Below are 15,934 nucleotides of genomic sequence, written 5' to 3'. Positions count from 1 at the left end.
AACCTCGGTTTAACTTAATCCACTGAGGAGGAAATGGTTATGGTTCACTGGGTCATGAAGAATCCGACGGGACTGAACAGCAAGAGTAGCCCTAGCTGTTAATCAAAGACATCCAGCTCTTACATTCCTAGGATTTATCTTCAGATCATCTAGTCCAACCCCTGTTACGATAACTGTTTCCCCAAGGCCACTGTTACAAGTGGCAGTCAGCATTCGAATCCACATCTCCTTGATCTGGAAATCTAGTCGTCATAGCAATTCTATAGCTCTGGGATTACTATTGCTTCTCCCTCTAACAAGGACGCTGTCCACATTGGGGGCCCCCAAAATTGAGACCCACTAGAAAGACTACAGGGCTGGAGTCTGGGGAAGCTTACTTAGCCAGGGGTGGGGGGGGCGGAGAAGGCGCCAGATGTGCCTCTGGGCGGCCCCCAGATGTGTCCCTCCTCCCTCCCTCACCCGAACGCTTAGGATTGGCCAGACTGCCGATCGCGCCCCAAGTTCTCTCGCCATTGGCTAGGACCGCCCCTGGAGCGGGCGCTGATTGGCTGTGACGCGCAGGGGTCCGGGCGAGGCCCAGTCACGGCGCCGCTGCCGCTTCGGCCCCTGCCAGTTCATTGGGAGACGCGATCATCCCATGCGGTTCTGCGGGTCGGAGCTGCTGCGCCGCTAGAGAGCCGGGGAGGGGGCGCGGGGGCGAGGCCAGGACCGGGGCCATGGCGAGCTCCGGGGGCGGCGGGGAAGAGGGAGGCGGGGAGCGCGGGTGTTCGGAGCCCGACGAGCCTTCGGAGCCGGGACGCGGCCCCGAGGGGGAGGAGGCGGCGGACGCAGCAGCGGACGGCGGGGGCCGGCGCTGGGGAGCGCAGCACGCAGGAGCCCGTGAGCTGGCCCAGCTCTACTCTCCAGGTAGGACAGACAGACTGGCGGGGCCCTTCCTCGGCCCGGTGCGTGCATCCTGCCTCTACCAGGACCCCCGACCTGGTCCGGGCCCCTCCCCCGTCTGCATCCCCATCCGCATTCCCGCGAAGCGATCCTCTGCCCCAGCCTGCCTCTCTCCTGGGGTAGGGACGACAGCCCCAGCCTAGAACCTTCCCACCGCAGCGTTCGCCCTTCGAGCCTTTCAGGGACCACCCGAAAGATCCTGCTAGCCCCTGGCTTCTCCCAGCACTAACCCTTAATTAGGGGTTTTCTTGGGGGTAAGAAGAGGGGAGAAAATGATTGATGTCCGGGGCCTTCTAAAATCTGGCGGGACCTAGCATTAAGTAACTACAGGCCCACCCTGGGATTCCCCAGCCCCAAAGAGGTTCAGGTGTTTTGTAACTTGCATGATGAGAATCCAGTGTTTGCTTGTCTGCTGCATGGGAGGTGTATGTGGGAGAGACATTGTCTTTCTTCTCAGTCTCGCGGGGGGGGGGAGCTTTCTTGGTTTGCTCCCCTAAAGGCCTGAAGTTCACCCAGCTTTTTCAAGATTCCAACCATCCCTCTTTCCCCTGTGCCCAGTTTAGACAAGTGAGACCCCTCCCCACCCCCACCTCCCATGGGCTTGGGCGTCCCTCTAGCTCCTGTGCTCTTTTTACATTCAGGGGACTCACAGATTCCACCCTTCTATCAAAGGGCAACGTCAGCATCTCCAATGCCTCTTCTTCTAATGCTTCCACTCTTATTCCTTATGTCCTTTTGCCTTTCTCCCTCAAGGTCTTCCTACCCAGAGATTTCCAAAGCTTTGTCATCTTTGTGTTGGGGACCCTTCCTACTTCCCTCCTTAAAGGGATTACAGTCTTGTGTCCCCAGGAACTCCCATCCTCTCCATTCTTTGGCCTTTGCTCTAGGCCTAACTCTTTTCCCTATTCACAGCCCCTGGGGTTCTCTGGCCTTTCTCCCAGCAAATCTCAAGTGATAGAATTGTGATACCTAAATGAGGGAAGAAGGAAGTTGGCAGGGTTCTATTGGCATTTCAAAAGCTAGATGATTGCATTCCTTCCCCTGTAATTATGGAGGATAATGGGGCCAGTACTTTAATAAAGACATCATGACATTTGGTCAGGTGGCCAAACAGTTCCTTCCCTATCATGCCCAAAGCTGAAACCTTCAGAGTTGCTGCTGCAGTGAGACAGTCCTTTGTTTGCAAAATGCCTTGTCATTTTTTTCCCCTCCTTGGTTCATCATCTAGATTAATTGGGCATCCACTGTACGGAGAGGTCTGTGCTAGCTGTGGTGCAAAGCAGGGCCTGGACGTGGGTTGTTATCATTGACCCAGGCCCCCCTGTTAATGGCACAGATCCTCTTGTTCACCTTAGGAGCCCTGAAGCATGTCTGGACTACCTCAGGTTCTTAGGGTCACTCGGGTAGACTAATGCTGTTATCCCCCGCCTTATTATTGTGATTGTGGTGAAAATAAGTGCTTTGAAAACTGTAAATCTCTAGATATGCTAGGTGTTTTCTCCAAGCTCTGTGAGGCAAGGGCTGTGCCTTGTCTCCTTCAGTGCTCAGCACAGTGTTTTGGGCATAATAGTGCTTAGAATGAATGAATGAATGAATGATTGAATAAATGAGGTGAGAACTCCCAGCTTTCTTCTGGACTGCTTATCACTAAGCTTTAGTTTTGAATAGTGGAAAGAGCACAGAATTGGAAGTCAGGAGGCCCAGCTTTGCTATTAACTAAATTAATGACCTTAGGCCAAGTCCTTTGTTCTTTCTGAGCTCAGTTTTCTTGGTTAAAATGAAGAATTTGGGCTACATACTACCTGAAGTCACTTCTCTCAGGAACTATTCTTTGATTCTATGATTATTGAACTCCGACCTTCAGCCACCATTCTCCTGCCTAATTACAGTACCTCCTTCTTCCTACATCTCTCCACCCTCATGGAATTCACACGCCCCTCTCTGCAGGGCAACACTTGGAACTCTCTGCACTTTGGCCGTCTGTCTGGTGACAGATCACTGTTCTCTGCACTTTAAATCCTACCTGAACTCTGACCTTTCTCTGACCCTCTTGAAGGAAAGCACCAACTTGTGTTCCTCCCCTCCTCACCCATCTTCCTGGTTACTGTATATCTTTTGCTTTGACTACTACCCAAGTAGCTGGGCATCTGATTTCACCGAGCACAGTGCCTAGTAAGGGCCCAGCTCACAAAAAATGACTCTGGTGTGTTTGCGCAGCCCTCATCACCAGACCTGATATCCCAGACTCCAGGGACCAAGAGAGGCTTGAGAGAAATCAGAGTGACCACGGCTAGGGCAGAACTAGAATGGAAAATGTGTTAGCCACTTCTTGCTCCTGACTTCTGGTCTCTGGTTAGTCTGGTTTCTCTGAATTCTTTTTTTTAGTAAGGTCTTCATCCTGATGATGACTTTTTTCCTGACCTTGAGACTACTTTGTGGTTAGGCAGCCCTTGGGCCTGCAGATATTCCTGTGGACTAGCATAGGAGATGAGCTTTGAAATCATATTTCCCCATTTCCTCTAGAGCACCTATTTTTGGCAGGGGTTGGAAGAAGAGAGATCTATGACCCAGAATGCTGAAAGGCCTTAGGAAACACTTTGTAGTTTATCTTCCTGACACACACCAGTGTGGGTGATGAGCAAGCTGGATTACTCCTTATGCCCTCTCAAAGACCTCTTTTTGCTACTAGCTTTTCTGTTTGACTTTGGGCAAGTCAGTTTCCCCCCTCTGAGCCTCCCTGTCCGTTATAAAATGAAGGGTTGAATCAGAGAATCTGCCAAGAGTTGCTTAAGTTTGGGGGTTTTTTTGCTTTTTAGTGAAGCAAATCTGGGTTAAGTGACATGCGCAGGATCACACAGCTAGTAAGTGTCAAGTGGCTGAGGCCAGATACTCCTGACTTCAAGGCCAGAGCTCTATCCACTGCGCCACCTAGTTGCCCCAGCATTAATATTTTGTGACAGTCTGAGGTATGGACTGGGCAGGTAGCTTGCCCAGGGTGATCATGGCCATGCTAGGCATGGAATCTGGGGGCCCCCTTCTGTACTGCCACTCTGTAAAGGCAAGGTATTGTCTGGCAGCTGGTCCTCTGCTCCAACTCTCCAGGCAGCCAACAAGCTGGGGAAATCAGCTCTCCTGCCACACAGTATGGTGAGGACCCCAAGATCCCACCATGAGAGTCATGGAATCATATGTCAGGACCAGAAGGAATGGTAGTAGAATGTTATTACAACTGTGGATGTCATCTCTTATAATCATGATCTTAAAGGCTCAATTCAGTTATTACCTGCTACTTGAAGCCTTCCCTAAACCACTTTCCCAATCCTCTTCCCTCTCTCCCCTCCCAGTTAAGTGTTCACTTCTTCCTGAGTTGTGCAGTCAGCTCCAGTCTTTTCCCACTCTTCATGACCTCTTTAGGGGTGGGGGGAAAGGGACTGGAGGGAGGTTCCTTTGGCAAACATACTGGAGTGGTTTGCCGTTTCCTTCTCCAGCTCATTTTAAAGATGAGGAAACTGAGGCAAACAGGGTTAAATGACTTGTCCAGAGTCACACAGCTAGTAAGTATCTGAGACTGGATTTGAACTCAGTCCTTCTGACTCCAGGCCCCAAACTCTTTGCACTGTGCCACGTAGCTGCCTGTATTATTTACCTTGTGCTATATTTATTCGAGGTCAGAGACTAATTCATTTTGGTCTGTATCCTCAGCAGCTTTGAGGATATGGTGCTTTTCACATAAGTCCTCGCTTGTTGAAGCCCCTCACTTTTCAGAGGAGGAACTTCATTCAGCAGTATATTAAGAGGTTACCTACACATGCTAGGCTTTTGGTGAGGGTAAAGGAAGAAGGTGTGTAGCAAAGGGCTGGCTAGTTCTAGCCTGACCCTTTTTGCTGTCCTTAAAGAGTTAGCTCATTTGTGCCATAAAGATGGAGGGGATGGTCCTGGGTCTCACCTTTAAACTCAGACTTCTGTGTTAGTCCCAGTACTGCTCTGCTTTCCAGTCAGACGTTATCTACCCCTTGGGAGAATGGTAGAAGTTGGAGAATGTACAGAGTGGCAACTGCGTACTTTCTTTTTCTTCCCTAATGGGAGAATTTTCATAGGAGTAGGAGGGAAGCTCTTGATGACTTGCCTAGCTGGTGTTTCCTAGGTTAGAGTTTGTTTTGTGTTGTTTACACAAGTCTGACCCTGGGTCTCCCAGGTACCTCCTCTCCCCTTTCCCCTCTAAACATTGAAACCTCCATTGCTGTCAGGCCTAGATCTGTAGGTGCTTTGAGAGTGTTTGGCCTCAGCAGGGATGAGAAGCCTAGGCCTCAGCCTCTAGGGAGTGACTGAGTACCTTGGTTCCCTGGTTCACCTTGCTTTCCATCTTCCTGCAGTAGGAAGTTTCCTGTGACTGGACCTGAGGCCAGCCCAGCCCTCAGCTTCATGGGAATTTGAAACACTGACAGGAAGAGCTTCCAAAGGAAATATGTTGATGACTCATCTGACTTTCTCCACTCCTTAGGACAGGGAGGGTTATATGTTTTTTGTTCAGTCACCGGGAGGGTAAAGCAGAGGCAGTGAAACAAAGCGAGGCCTCTTGTCCCAGGGTGCTACTTCTATTGACCACTGCAGGTAGATGGACCTGGTGATCTTGGAGGTCCCTTCCAACCATGAAATTATGTGAGACAGCATGTTCTAGTAAAAGAGGATTGGTTTTGGAGTCAGGAGCTAGGTTTAATTCCCAGCTCTGCTAATTACTGCCTGTGTTCTTGGGCAATTAACCTTACCTCTCTGGACCTCAGTTTTCTCATCTGTTCAGTGAGGGAGTTGTACTGGATGAAGTCTAATATTCCTTCTAGTTCTAAATCAGACAATTTTCTGAATGACAAGTGAGTTGGGTCCAGGAAGGGGAGGGTATATTTTGATAGAGAGGACATCAGACCCACAGCTCCTCTTCCTGCCTTGTTATGGTCAAATAGCTACTGCTTCTTCCTGCCACCTCTCTTGCTCAATATCTGTCTCTGAAACTCAGCAGAACTGACAGAAATCAGCCTGTGTACCCATTTTCCCCACATCCTACCCATTGGTTCCAGATTTTCTTTCAGTTGATTTATTCGATATGAAGCCAAGGTTTCTAGCATGGCTCAGAGCTGCTTTGTGATTGCCAAATGGCCCAGCCACTCCTTGGGAAATATTGGAAGTTGAGGTTTGGGTTGGGGGTGGACAAGAATCCTAAAGCTGCCTCTGTGTCCCAGAGACTGCTAGTCCCCACCCAGCTATTCAGGTCCCTGCATCCTAGCTTCTGGTATTTCTAACTCCATTTTTCAGACCTTGTCAATTTCCTTGTCAGGTGGATCTTATTATGTGGGGGGGGGAGGGGAAGCTAGCCAGGAGTCAGTCTTGTGTCTCTAGAGTCATAGAATGCCAGGGTTGGAAGGACCTAGAACATAGAGCTAAGAGAGGAGACAATGACCTTCCAGCTGGTATGTAACAGCTAAGCCTCCCAACTTCCAGACCAACATTGTTGCTTTACCCGCAGCTATTTTGTCCTGCTCTTGGATGTGTTCTCGCTCTCTTCCCCTCCCCCCCAAATAAAAAAAGATTCTCATTTCTTTGTCCTGTGGGCAGAGATTTGGGGTGTAAATAGGTTATTGTTCTAGTTGTTGTTAAGTTGTGTCTGACTACATTTGGGGTTTTGTCGGTGAAGATATTGGAGTGTTTGCCATTTCCTTCTCTAGCTTATTGTAAAGATGAGGAAACTGAGGCAAAGAGGGGTAAGCAACTTGCCTAGGGTCACAGCTAGCAAATGTCTTCCTGACCCCAGGCTTGGCACTCCATACACTACACCATTGAGCTGCCCCATTGTTATTGTACAAGAATATGATTTTAGAAGAGCAGAATGGGAATTTAGAGGTCATTGAAGCCAGCCACCCATTTTACAAATGAAGTTGAGGCGCAGAGAGGGCAAGTGAGCTATTCAAGATTAGTGAATATGGGGCAGAACTAGGTCTAGAGTCTGGGTCTCCTGACTTCTGCTTGAGCTTCTTAGCTCTTCCCCCCCCCCACCCCAAACAGCTCCACGAGTGTGGAGGAAGCCAGGTTGGTGGAGAAGATTCCCCCAGCAGGAGGGTGGGGCTCAGGCTTAAGTGTAGATAAGCCAGAGATTTCTTTAAATGGTTTTCCTCTTGGAGTCCATTTTCAATATTGTCAACTTGAATCTTGCCCAGTCTCTGCAGAGTCCCATATATCAATCCCCTGTGTCTCCTTCCTCTGATGACACTGATAAGCTGCCTCCAAATCAGTCCTCATCACTCACCGTTTCTGCGCTGCCCTCTCAGAAGGCAGTATGGTGTAGTGAAAATAATACTGCATTTAAAATCATAGGATTTAGCTCTGCCGGTTACTAGCTGCATGAGGCGTGTAGGGGGTGTTCAGGGAAGGCTCCACCTGTGGTGTGAGGGCTTGCCAAGCCCTTTTCAGGGCCGCTCATCCACCTTTAAACCAACTCTCACCTGTGGCCCCAAGAAGCTGTAGCATGTATAGCACCCACACCCCGGTAAAATCATCTCAGCAGATGGGCTGTCCAGGTGCAGGGTAACCAATAAGTCTCAGACTCATCAAGATGTGTACCCTAAGCGCATGAAGGACCGCACTTCTCTCTGTGGAATGGGCATATGAGAACAACTTGTTTCAGTGGCCATGAAGGCAGCTGAAGTAGGTGCTGTGGAGCAATTAGAGTTTGGTAAGACCCAGAGAACTCGAGGTCATCCACTACATTCTAGACCATCACTAATTATCTTGACTTCTGTCTTGCCACTGGACTTTGATGACTCTGGAAGAGAGAGTGAGGTCGATGACCTTGTGCAGCTCTGCCTCAGATCCAATTCACACCCAAGTGGAGACATCACCTATGATGCTTCATTGGGCCTCTTCCTAACAAAGGACGAACGTAACAACAGCTGCATGACCTTGGGCCTCAGTTTCCTCATCTCTAGAGTGAGGGAGTAAGAGTACATGTCTTTAAGATCTAGATCTCATGATCCTTTTGGCCATAGTACTTAGTGTTCTGATCATTCTAAGTCTTTGGAATAGTCTCCTGGTTCCTGAGTCTGTCAAGCTGCCTTATTACTCACTGTTTCTGAGCTGCCTTCTCAGGATTTCCATGTCCTTCTGCAGTGGAAATGTGAGCACTGATGAGCTTCTTGGCCACCGTTTGACGAAGTATCCCACTCTAGGCCTGAGTCTAATGAATGTTTGTCTCTTCCAGCCTCAACTTAATTACTTAGAAAATAGAAAAGGTTGTGATAAAGGTTAAAGAAAGAAACTCATCAAAATTCTCCAAAGTGACAAATGGAAGACATGGAGAAACTGGAAGAAGGCGGAAGTGAGATAGAATGGAAAGAGCTACACTGCAGGATTCGGGAGAGCTGGGCTCTGGCCAGAACTTTGTTTCACCTCTCAAATGAGTGGGTAGTACCAGAATGATCTCTGTGGTTCTGGCTGCTCTCATAGCCTTTCTTTTGAGGTCCTTTCCAGCTCTGGAAAGGCATTCAGTAGCTCTGATCAGGCAGACTAAAGTTAAGTGGCCAGGTGAGGCAGTAAGTCAAAGAGGGGTGTAAAAGGGTGTTTAGATTTATGGGAATGGGAGGATAAGGGAGCGATCTTGGAAGGGCTGTAGGTTAAGTCATAGGAGGGCAAGGTAGCAGGTAGAAGTAAAATGGAGGAGTCAGGAAGGATAGATAGGAAATAAGAGATATGCGCAAACATAGAAACAAAGATCAGGAATAGAATTTGTTAGGGCAAGTATATGTATATGTTTACGTGTATGTGTGTATGTATGTATAGCCAGGCTGGGGCGGGAAGGGGAGAAAACAAAGTAAAACTACGAAGCAGAGAACAAAAGAAAACTTACAAGGAAGCAAAGATGGACAGCTCTCAACACAATATGTAGTATTTATTACATAGGCTTTCTTGAAATGGAAATTTATTGCTGCATATTTTGAATCCTCTCTTACATCCTGCTGGACACATAACATGCTTGTCTTTTATTTTATATTTATATTTCTTTTTCTTTTCTTATTGTGTATTTAAGTTTTAGTATTTTAAGTCTAAAATAAAAAAAAACAGGCCACACTCATTACTCTTAAGAGATCAGAGTAGAGACTGATGCTGAGTTGGGGCAGGGTGGTGCTTCTTGGAAGAAGATGGGGCCTAATTTGGGTCTTAGAGGAACAGTAGAATTTAAATAAGGAAGAGACCAGAAGAAGGTACTCCATAAACGAACACAGAGAAGACAGAAAACAGATCAGTCAGTAGCAGTCGCATGTAGGGAAATAATGTTAAAGTCTTGTGGTCTGGTAGACCACTGGATTTTGATTCATAAAACCTGGGTTCAAATCTCAAAAAAGAGTCCCATCTCTTTGGGACTTTTTCATTACTTAACCTTCTGGGGCTGTTATGGGATAAATCCTTGAGAAAATGAATTATAATATTGGAAAAATATTTTGTTGGTAGCTAGCTATGCACTTCTTATAGTATGTTTTTAAATTAGAGCTATTTGTATGAAGTACCTTTGTATGAGAAGACCTCTGGGACTTTGAGTCTTGAGACCTGGATTCAAATCCTCTCCTTGATAGCTGTGTGACCCTGAGCAAGTCATTTCCCCTTGAGCTCCATTGGCCTCATCTGCTAAACAGAAATGTTTGCCCTCTCTAGCTCTCAAGGTTGTTGTGAGGACAGTGCTTTGGGAATCTGAAAATTCTATGGAAACGTAAATTATTTTTCCTGGATTATAAGTACCTTGGGGGCAGAATTTATATCTTGTTTATTGTTTCTTTCACTGTACTTTGCATATGGTAGATGATCAATAAGTGGTCTTTGTTCTTGGAAGTCATCTTATGAAAGGTCTTGAATTTAATCTTTAGGTTGTAGGCAGTGGGGTGGGGGATAAGTTGGGGAGAGGAAGATAGTACAGAAATGAGGGAGTTTGTCCAGAATTGTCACGTGCAAAGTCCTCAGCTTTGTACATCCTGAGAATTTATAAATGTTTGCTGACTTGATTTGTTTTCATTCTTCAAACACTCATGTTGATGAGTTTTTAATAATACTGTCACTTCCCAATGATCCTCTCTGTATTCCTGTCCCCCAACACACACACACACACACACACACACACACACACACACACACACACACACCCTCAATAGAACTCTGCCAAGTAAAGAGAAAATCCAATAAGCAAAACACATCCACAGATTAGGCATGTCTGACAACGTGTGCTTCATCCCACACCTCTACTCAACCACCTGTCCTCTGAAAGGAGAGAAGCATTCGTCCTAATCAGTCCTTTGGAGTCATCAGCCACAGGCATTTGTCAAGTTATGATTTCTTTCAGTTCTGTTTCTCTTGACGTTATGTTGGTCACTGTGAAAATTATTCCTCTGGTTCTGCTTGCTTCATTGTGTTTCAGTTCATACAATGAATCCTACACATTTTGTCATTTCTTAGTCTTATATATTCTTATGCATTCTGTCTTAATATATAGTCTTTTATACACACACACAGAGACACACAGAGTCTTATATATTCTGCTGTGATCATATACCAGAATTTGGCCAGGCACACCCACTCCCCAGTCAAAGGGTACCTACTTTGCTTCCAGTTGCTTACTACCACAAAAAGTGCTGTTATAAATAGTATTATGTAGATAAGACCTTTCACTCTATCTTTGGTCTCCTTGAGGTATACTTTGAAGTGGTTTCTCTACATCAAACAGTAAATATTGTTTACTGATTCTTCTAGTGTCCAACTCCTCATTGAACAGAAGGGGGAACTGAGGCCCAGAGAAGGAAAGTGCCTTGTCCAAGGTCACCTAGGCAGTAAGTGGCAAAGCCACTTTGAACCTTTTTAGGAAGACCTGTGTGAAAGCATGGTGTGAGATGGATTGTTTCAGGGAGACCTAGGAGGAATGTGTCAAAGTGGTCCATGCAGTTGTGAGGTGATGAGGGCCTGGACAAAGATGGTGGTAGTGGAACAGGTGGAATGACATTAAAGAAAGCTCCACAGGACTTGGTTATTGATTGGGCATGAGAGCAGCAGGAGAAGTAAAAAAAAAAATTAATTCCAATTCACTTTTCAGTGCAACAAACACGTATTGTGTGAAGAACAAGTGGAGAATTATGGTGCAATTGACAGAAAAGGTCCAAAAGGGGAGTGTTTTTTAAGGGGCATATGCATGAGTTTGAGGTCCTGATGGGATGGGTAGGCAGAGAGATCCAGTAGGCATTTGAAGATAAAGTAATAGAAGTCAGGACAGCAGTCAACTCTGGGAATATAGATTTGGGCGTCCCTGTGCTGAAGGTAGCAATAGTTAAATGAGTGAGACGAGTGATTGGAGGGAGACCAAGCCAGTGTCGAAGGGCCAATGACAATCCTTGGGAGCTGTCTGCATCTAGGACAAGAGGTGGCAGAAGGAGCCAGAAAGGGAGGAGGAGAAACAAGAGGATGTACTATCATGGAAGACCGGAGCAGGGCCGGAGCTATAAGAAACCGGAGATGGTCGTAGTGTATGTTGTAGGGAGATCTAGGTAGATATGACCTGAGAAAAATCCTTTTGGATATGATCATTGGGACCTGCTTTCTAGAGAGAAACTAGTTTCAGAAAAGCGGACTTCATAAAAGCGTAGGATTTACAGCTGGAGGGGCCTGAGAGATGTCTATCTAGTCCAGTGCTGTCATTTTGCATTTGGAGAAAGTAAAACCTAGAAAAAGAGAAATGACTTGCCCAGGGTCACATGAACGACACATAGCAGATGAAAGGTTTACACCCAGGGCCTCTGGCTCAAAATTCAGTGCTTTTTCTACTGTACTACACTGATCGCTCCTGGAAGCCAGATTGTAAAGGGTTAAAGTGAGAAAGTAGAAGCAGTGAGTATGAACTTCTCTGTTTAGAAGCTTCGTAACTGAGCTGTCCAGTCTCCTTTACATTGAGAAGAAATAATGCTCATAACAGCTCCTTAACTCTTTAAAATTTATTTTAAAAAAATACTTTATGAGAGCCCTCTGATGTAAGGAGTGACCTGTTAGTAACCCCACTTTTCAAATGCAGAAACTGAGGCTCAGAAAGTGACTTGCCCAGGGGAAGCTTGGTACACAGCTGGCAAATATCAGAGCCAGACTTCAAACCTAGGCCTGCTAACCAAGTCCAGTGTTCTTTTTTTTCTTCTGGGTCAGGGTGGGAAGGGCAATGATTTCTGTCTTTGTCTGACCTCTCCATGGGAACACCCAGTTCTTTTCCAGCCTCCAGGAGCTACAGTGTACCTGGCCCAGCTCCTAGCAGACAAAGCCTGCCAAAAGTCCTCCCTTGGACGGATATAGGGAATAACCAGAACCCTGAGGGGGAGTGGATAGTGGCTGAGCTTCCATCCAGCAGTCATCCCTAGCTCAGGCCTGTGTCCCTAACAGGAGTGCTTCAACCCCGCATAGTACAGTACCTGATTCAACAGCCTGTCCTCCTCTATGCCCCCACAGGCAAGCGGCTCCAGGAATGGTGCTGCGTGATCCTCTGCTTCTCCCTCATCGCCTTCAATCTGTGCCATCTCCTGCAGTTTACCAGCCTGGAGCACACACACCTCGTGCTGCTGGGAATATGTGAGTGTATGAACAAATGAAGACTTTCTGTGACCTGAGCAGGGGGAGAGGGGAAGGGAGGTGTCTGTGTGGCTTCATTCTGTGTGCTTTGTTTACCTCTAAAACTGTATACTGGATCATGTGATGCTAGCCCCTGGGAAAGGTGGCCAGGGAAGGGGGCGGAGAAACATGCTTATGGAAAGGCAGGGTGGTGTGGTAACCAAAACACTGGACTCGTCATGGATCCTTTCAGTGACTCTTGTCCCTGCTACAAACTGTGATCTGGACAAATCAGTGCATGTCTTTGGGCTTTCTCTTGAGACAGAGAGAGAGAGAGAGAGAGATTGCACTCACTGATCTCTAAAGATCCTTGTTCTAGTGATGATTTATATAGCATGGTTTGCAAAGCACTTTTCTAAATCGTGTAATGTGATCAAGCAAAAGGCTCATGGCGCTGAGCCATCACAGGAGCCAAGAGGCTAAGATCTTTATGTAGATAAGACAGATTAAGAAAACCGCCCTGGGTATCTTTCTTTCTCTACTATTTGATTAATTTAAGGCTCAGATTATTTATGAATTTAGACTTTTTCCCCTTATAAATCAAAATCCTCTTTTAAATTCAAGATGTCTTGGCTGGGGATGAGGGAAAGAGGTAGGATCTGGTAGTTTTGGGTGTCTAGCACATAACCTCTGGAGAGGAAGCAGGATAGAATTCAGGCCTGGGAGTCTGAGGATGAGGGAGGGGCAGATTCCTAGTTTTAATATGTATTTACTGATGGAAAAGAGCTGTCAGTGTAGTAGAGAGGAAAGAACACTGGATTCAGAGTCTAAGGATCTAGGTTCAAATGTCTTCTACCTTGCAACTTCAAACAAATCACTTCACTTTAGTGCCCTCGAAGGTTCCTTCCAGCTTTCAATCCTGGGAGCATTCCTTCAGGAGGATCTGTCTTGCGCAAGGCATAGAGTGAATCAGAGTAAAAAAGTACCTTTGGAAGGCTTTTGCATTTGTCCGTGTATGTGGTGATGAGGGCCCAGACAAGGGTCGTGATAATGGGTTGGAAAGGAAGGGAGAAATATGCAGTCATTATAGATTCTTTCTCTAAAGTAGATTAGCAGGACTTAGCTGGACCTCAAGGAGGCCAGAAACTGACATGGCATAGTAGAGGAATGAGCCTTGAATTGGGAAGAGGAAGGCTTTAGATCAGATGCTGGTTTTTTCCATTAACTTGGGCTCATCACTTTTTTCTCAGCTTCAGTCTCTCAAGTGAAGAAATTGGACTAGCTGAATTCAAAGATAAGAGTTCTTATATTCTATGATTCTATGAGCTTCTTCCCCATAGGGGGGAAGACTGGAACTCACTGGCTAAGTCTGCCCAGCTGTAACCTCCAGGCATGCATTTCCTCCTACCTTCCATAGAGGCCATGCAGGGCCTTTAATGCAGACTTTTTACAACTCTGAGGCTTACTATCTCTAGGCCTTTATGTTAAACCACTTCCTGCCTCCCTCTCTTTTTTTGAGGGGCATGATGGGACCACTGGTTTGGTTAGACTAGCTTTATTTATTTATTGCATGGGTGCTGTGTTGAAACAGCCTGGGTAAGGATGAGACATTTGGTGTGGGGCTGAGAAGAGGTTGTTTCCTCTTTAACTCCACATTGGTCTCGTTGAGTTTGTGACCCAAGAACTTGGATAACTCAATCAAGGTTCTGTCTGTCTTGTTCTGTAGGCCCTGTAAAACAGGACTTGGGGTTGTTGGAGTCCTACAAAAAGACTTCTGTCATTCCCATAAGCCACTTGGGTAGCAGCTGACAGGCAGGAATTTCCAACCTGAGTTTAAGAAGCTAGCTCAGCATAGTTTAGTAGAAAAGAGCACTGGATTTAGAAGACCTAGTTTCAAGTTCTGGCCCTGCTATTTACTATTACTGTATTATATTAAGCAAGCCAGTTAATTTCTCTGGGCCTCAGTTTCCTTCTGTGTCAAGCGAGGAGGTTCTATTAGATTCCTTCTAATATCTATTAATTATTTTAAAAATATTTCCTATTCTGTATGTAAAAAAAGTATGCTTCAATCTATACTCAAGAGTTCATCAGTTCTTTCTCTAAGGTAGATAGCATTTTTCATTGTGGCACCTTTGGAATTGTCTCGCATCATTGTCTTGATCTGAGTAGCCAGGTGTTTCACAGCTGATCATTGTTACAATATTGCTGTTACTGTGTACAGTGTTCTCACTCCTGCTCACTTCACTTTGCATTCGTTCATGTAAGTCTTCCCAGGTTTTTCTGACACCATTCCTCTCATCTTATGGCATAATAGTATTCTATCACAATCATGTCTCTTAATTTGTTCAACCATTCCCCAATTGATGGCCATCCCCTCAATTTCCTATTCTTTGCCACCACAAAAAGAGCTGCTATAAATATTTTTGTACTAATTTTGACCTTTAAAGAAGGTCAAGAGACATAGTTTCTGGGTAATTTAATCATTTTATTAATAAGACCAGCAGGTTATTAATAAAAGGATGGTCATTTGGCTATCTCTCCTGGACCAAAAACAATGGTAATGGTGGACTCACAATAAATGATGTTTGTCCTTCTTCATTCTGGAAGAGATTGTGTGGTTGTGGTTTGTCCGTTCTTTTTTTCTTTTTTCTTTTTGGTGAGGTGATCCCAGTTAAGTGACTTGCCCAGGGTCACACAGCTGGTAAGTGTTAAGTGTCTGAGGCTGGATTTGAATTCAGGTCCTCCTGACTCCAGGGCCAGAGCTCTATTCACTGTGCCACCTAGCTGCCCTGTTTGTCCTTCATTCTTGAAGAAGACCATGAGGTCAGGGATATGACATGACTTGGCAATTGAATTGGATTTGACATAGGGCTGTACAGAGTCACCAGCCTTACTTTCTCCTGAGCCATGTGGGTCCAGTGACTAGACGTTGATCAGGGTGACTGGAGATGGCCCTGGATGCGTTGGGAGACTTTTTAAGTCTTTAAGTCTTGGCCTTTTTGTTTTGTTCATTTTTTTTTTAGGCAATTGGGGTTAAGTGACTTGCCCAAGGCCACATAGCTAGTAAGTGCCAAGTGTTTGGTCTGAGGCTGGATTTGAACTCAGGTCCTCCTGACTTCAGGGCCAGTGCTCTAGCTACTGTACCACCTAGTTGCCCCTTAGTCTTGGCCTTTTTAAGCTAAGGTCTTTTAAGTTCTCACTTTGAGTAAGGCAGTGTCTATTAGGCATCTTTAAGAATTGAGTCTCAACTCACGGTGCCATGAGAATGCCTAAGGAGGGGCAGATATGGCTCCTAAGGAGCAGCAAACTAGTCCTAATTGGAAATGGATCAGGTCAGAACTTCTGTGATGAACAGTAGTGGAATCAAGCCTATAAGTAGCCACTG

At 46.0% G+C, this 15,934-nt stretch overlaps 1 protein-coding gene across 2 annotated transcripts in view; it reads left to right on the top strand.

The window, feature by feature from the left end:
- Positions 1 to 701: 701 nt before the first annotated feature.
- PEDS1 (plasmanylethanolamine desaturase 1) overlaps positions 702 to 15,934 on the top strand; it is a 42,020-nt gene continuing 26,787 nt past the window's right edge. Inside the window, exons 1-2 of one of the 2 annotated variants that reach the window (XM_020984200.2) lie at positions 702 to 906; positions 12,451 to 12,570. In XM_020984200.2, the coding sequence (XP_020839859.1) occupies positions 717 to 906; positions 12,451 to 12,570 (310 nt within the window). In that variant the 5' untranslated portion in view covers positions 702 to 716. The remainder of the gene's footprint in view (positions 907 to 12,450; positions 12,571 to 15,934) is intronic. The other variant, XM_020984201.2, reaches the window with a different exon arrangement.

Source organism: Phascolarctos cinereus, unplaced genomic scaffold (assembly GCF_003287225.1).
Source record: "Phascolarctos cinereus isolate Bilbo 61053 unplaced genomic scaffold, phaCin_HiC Scaffold_2;HRSCAF=192, whole genome shotgun sequence".
In the NCBI taxonomy this organism is placed as follows: Eukaryota; Metazoa; Chordata; class Mammalia; order Diprotodontia; family Phascolarctidae; genus Phascolarctos; species Phascolarctos cinereus.
This window is presented reverse-complemented; position numbering and strand designations above follow the sequence as displayed.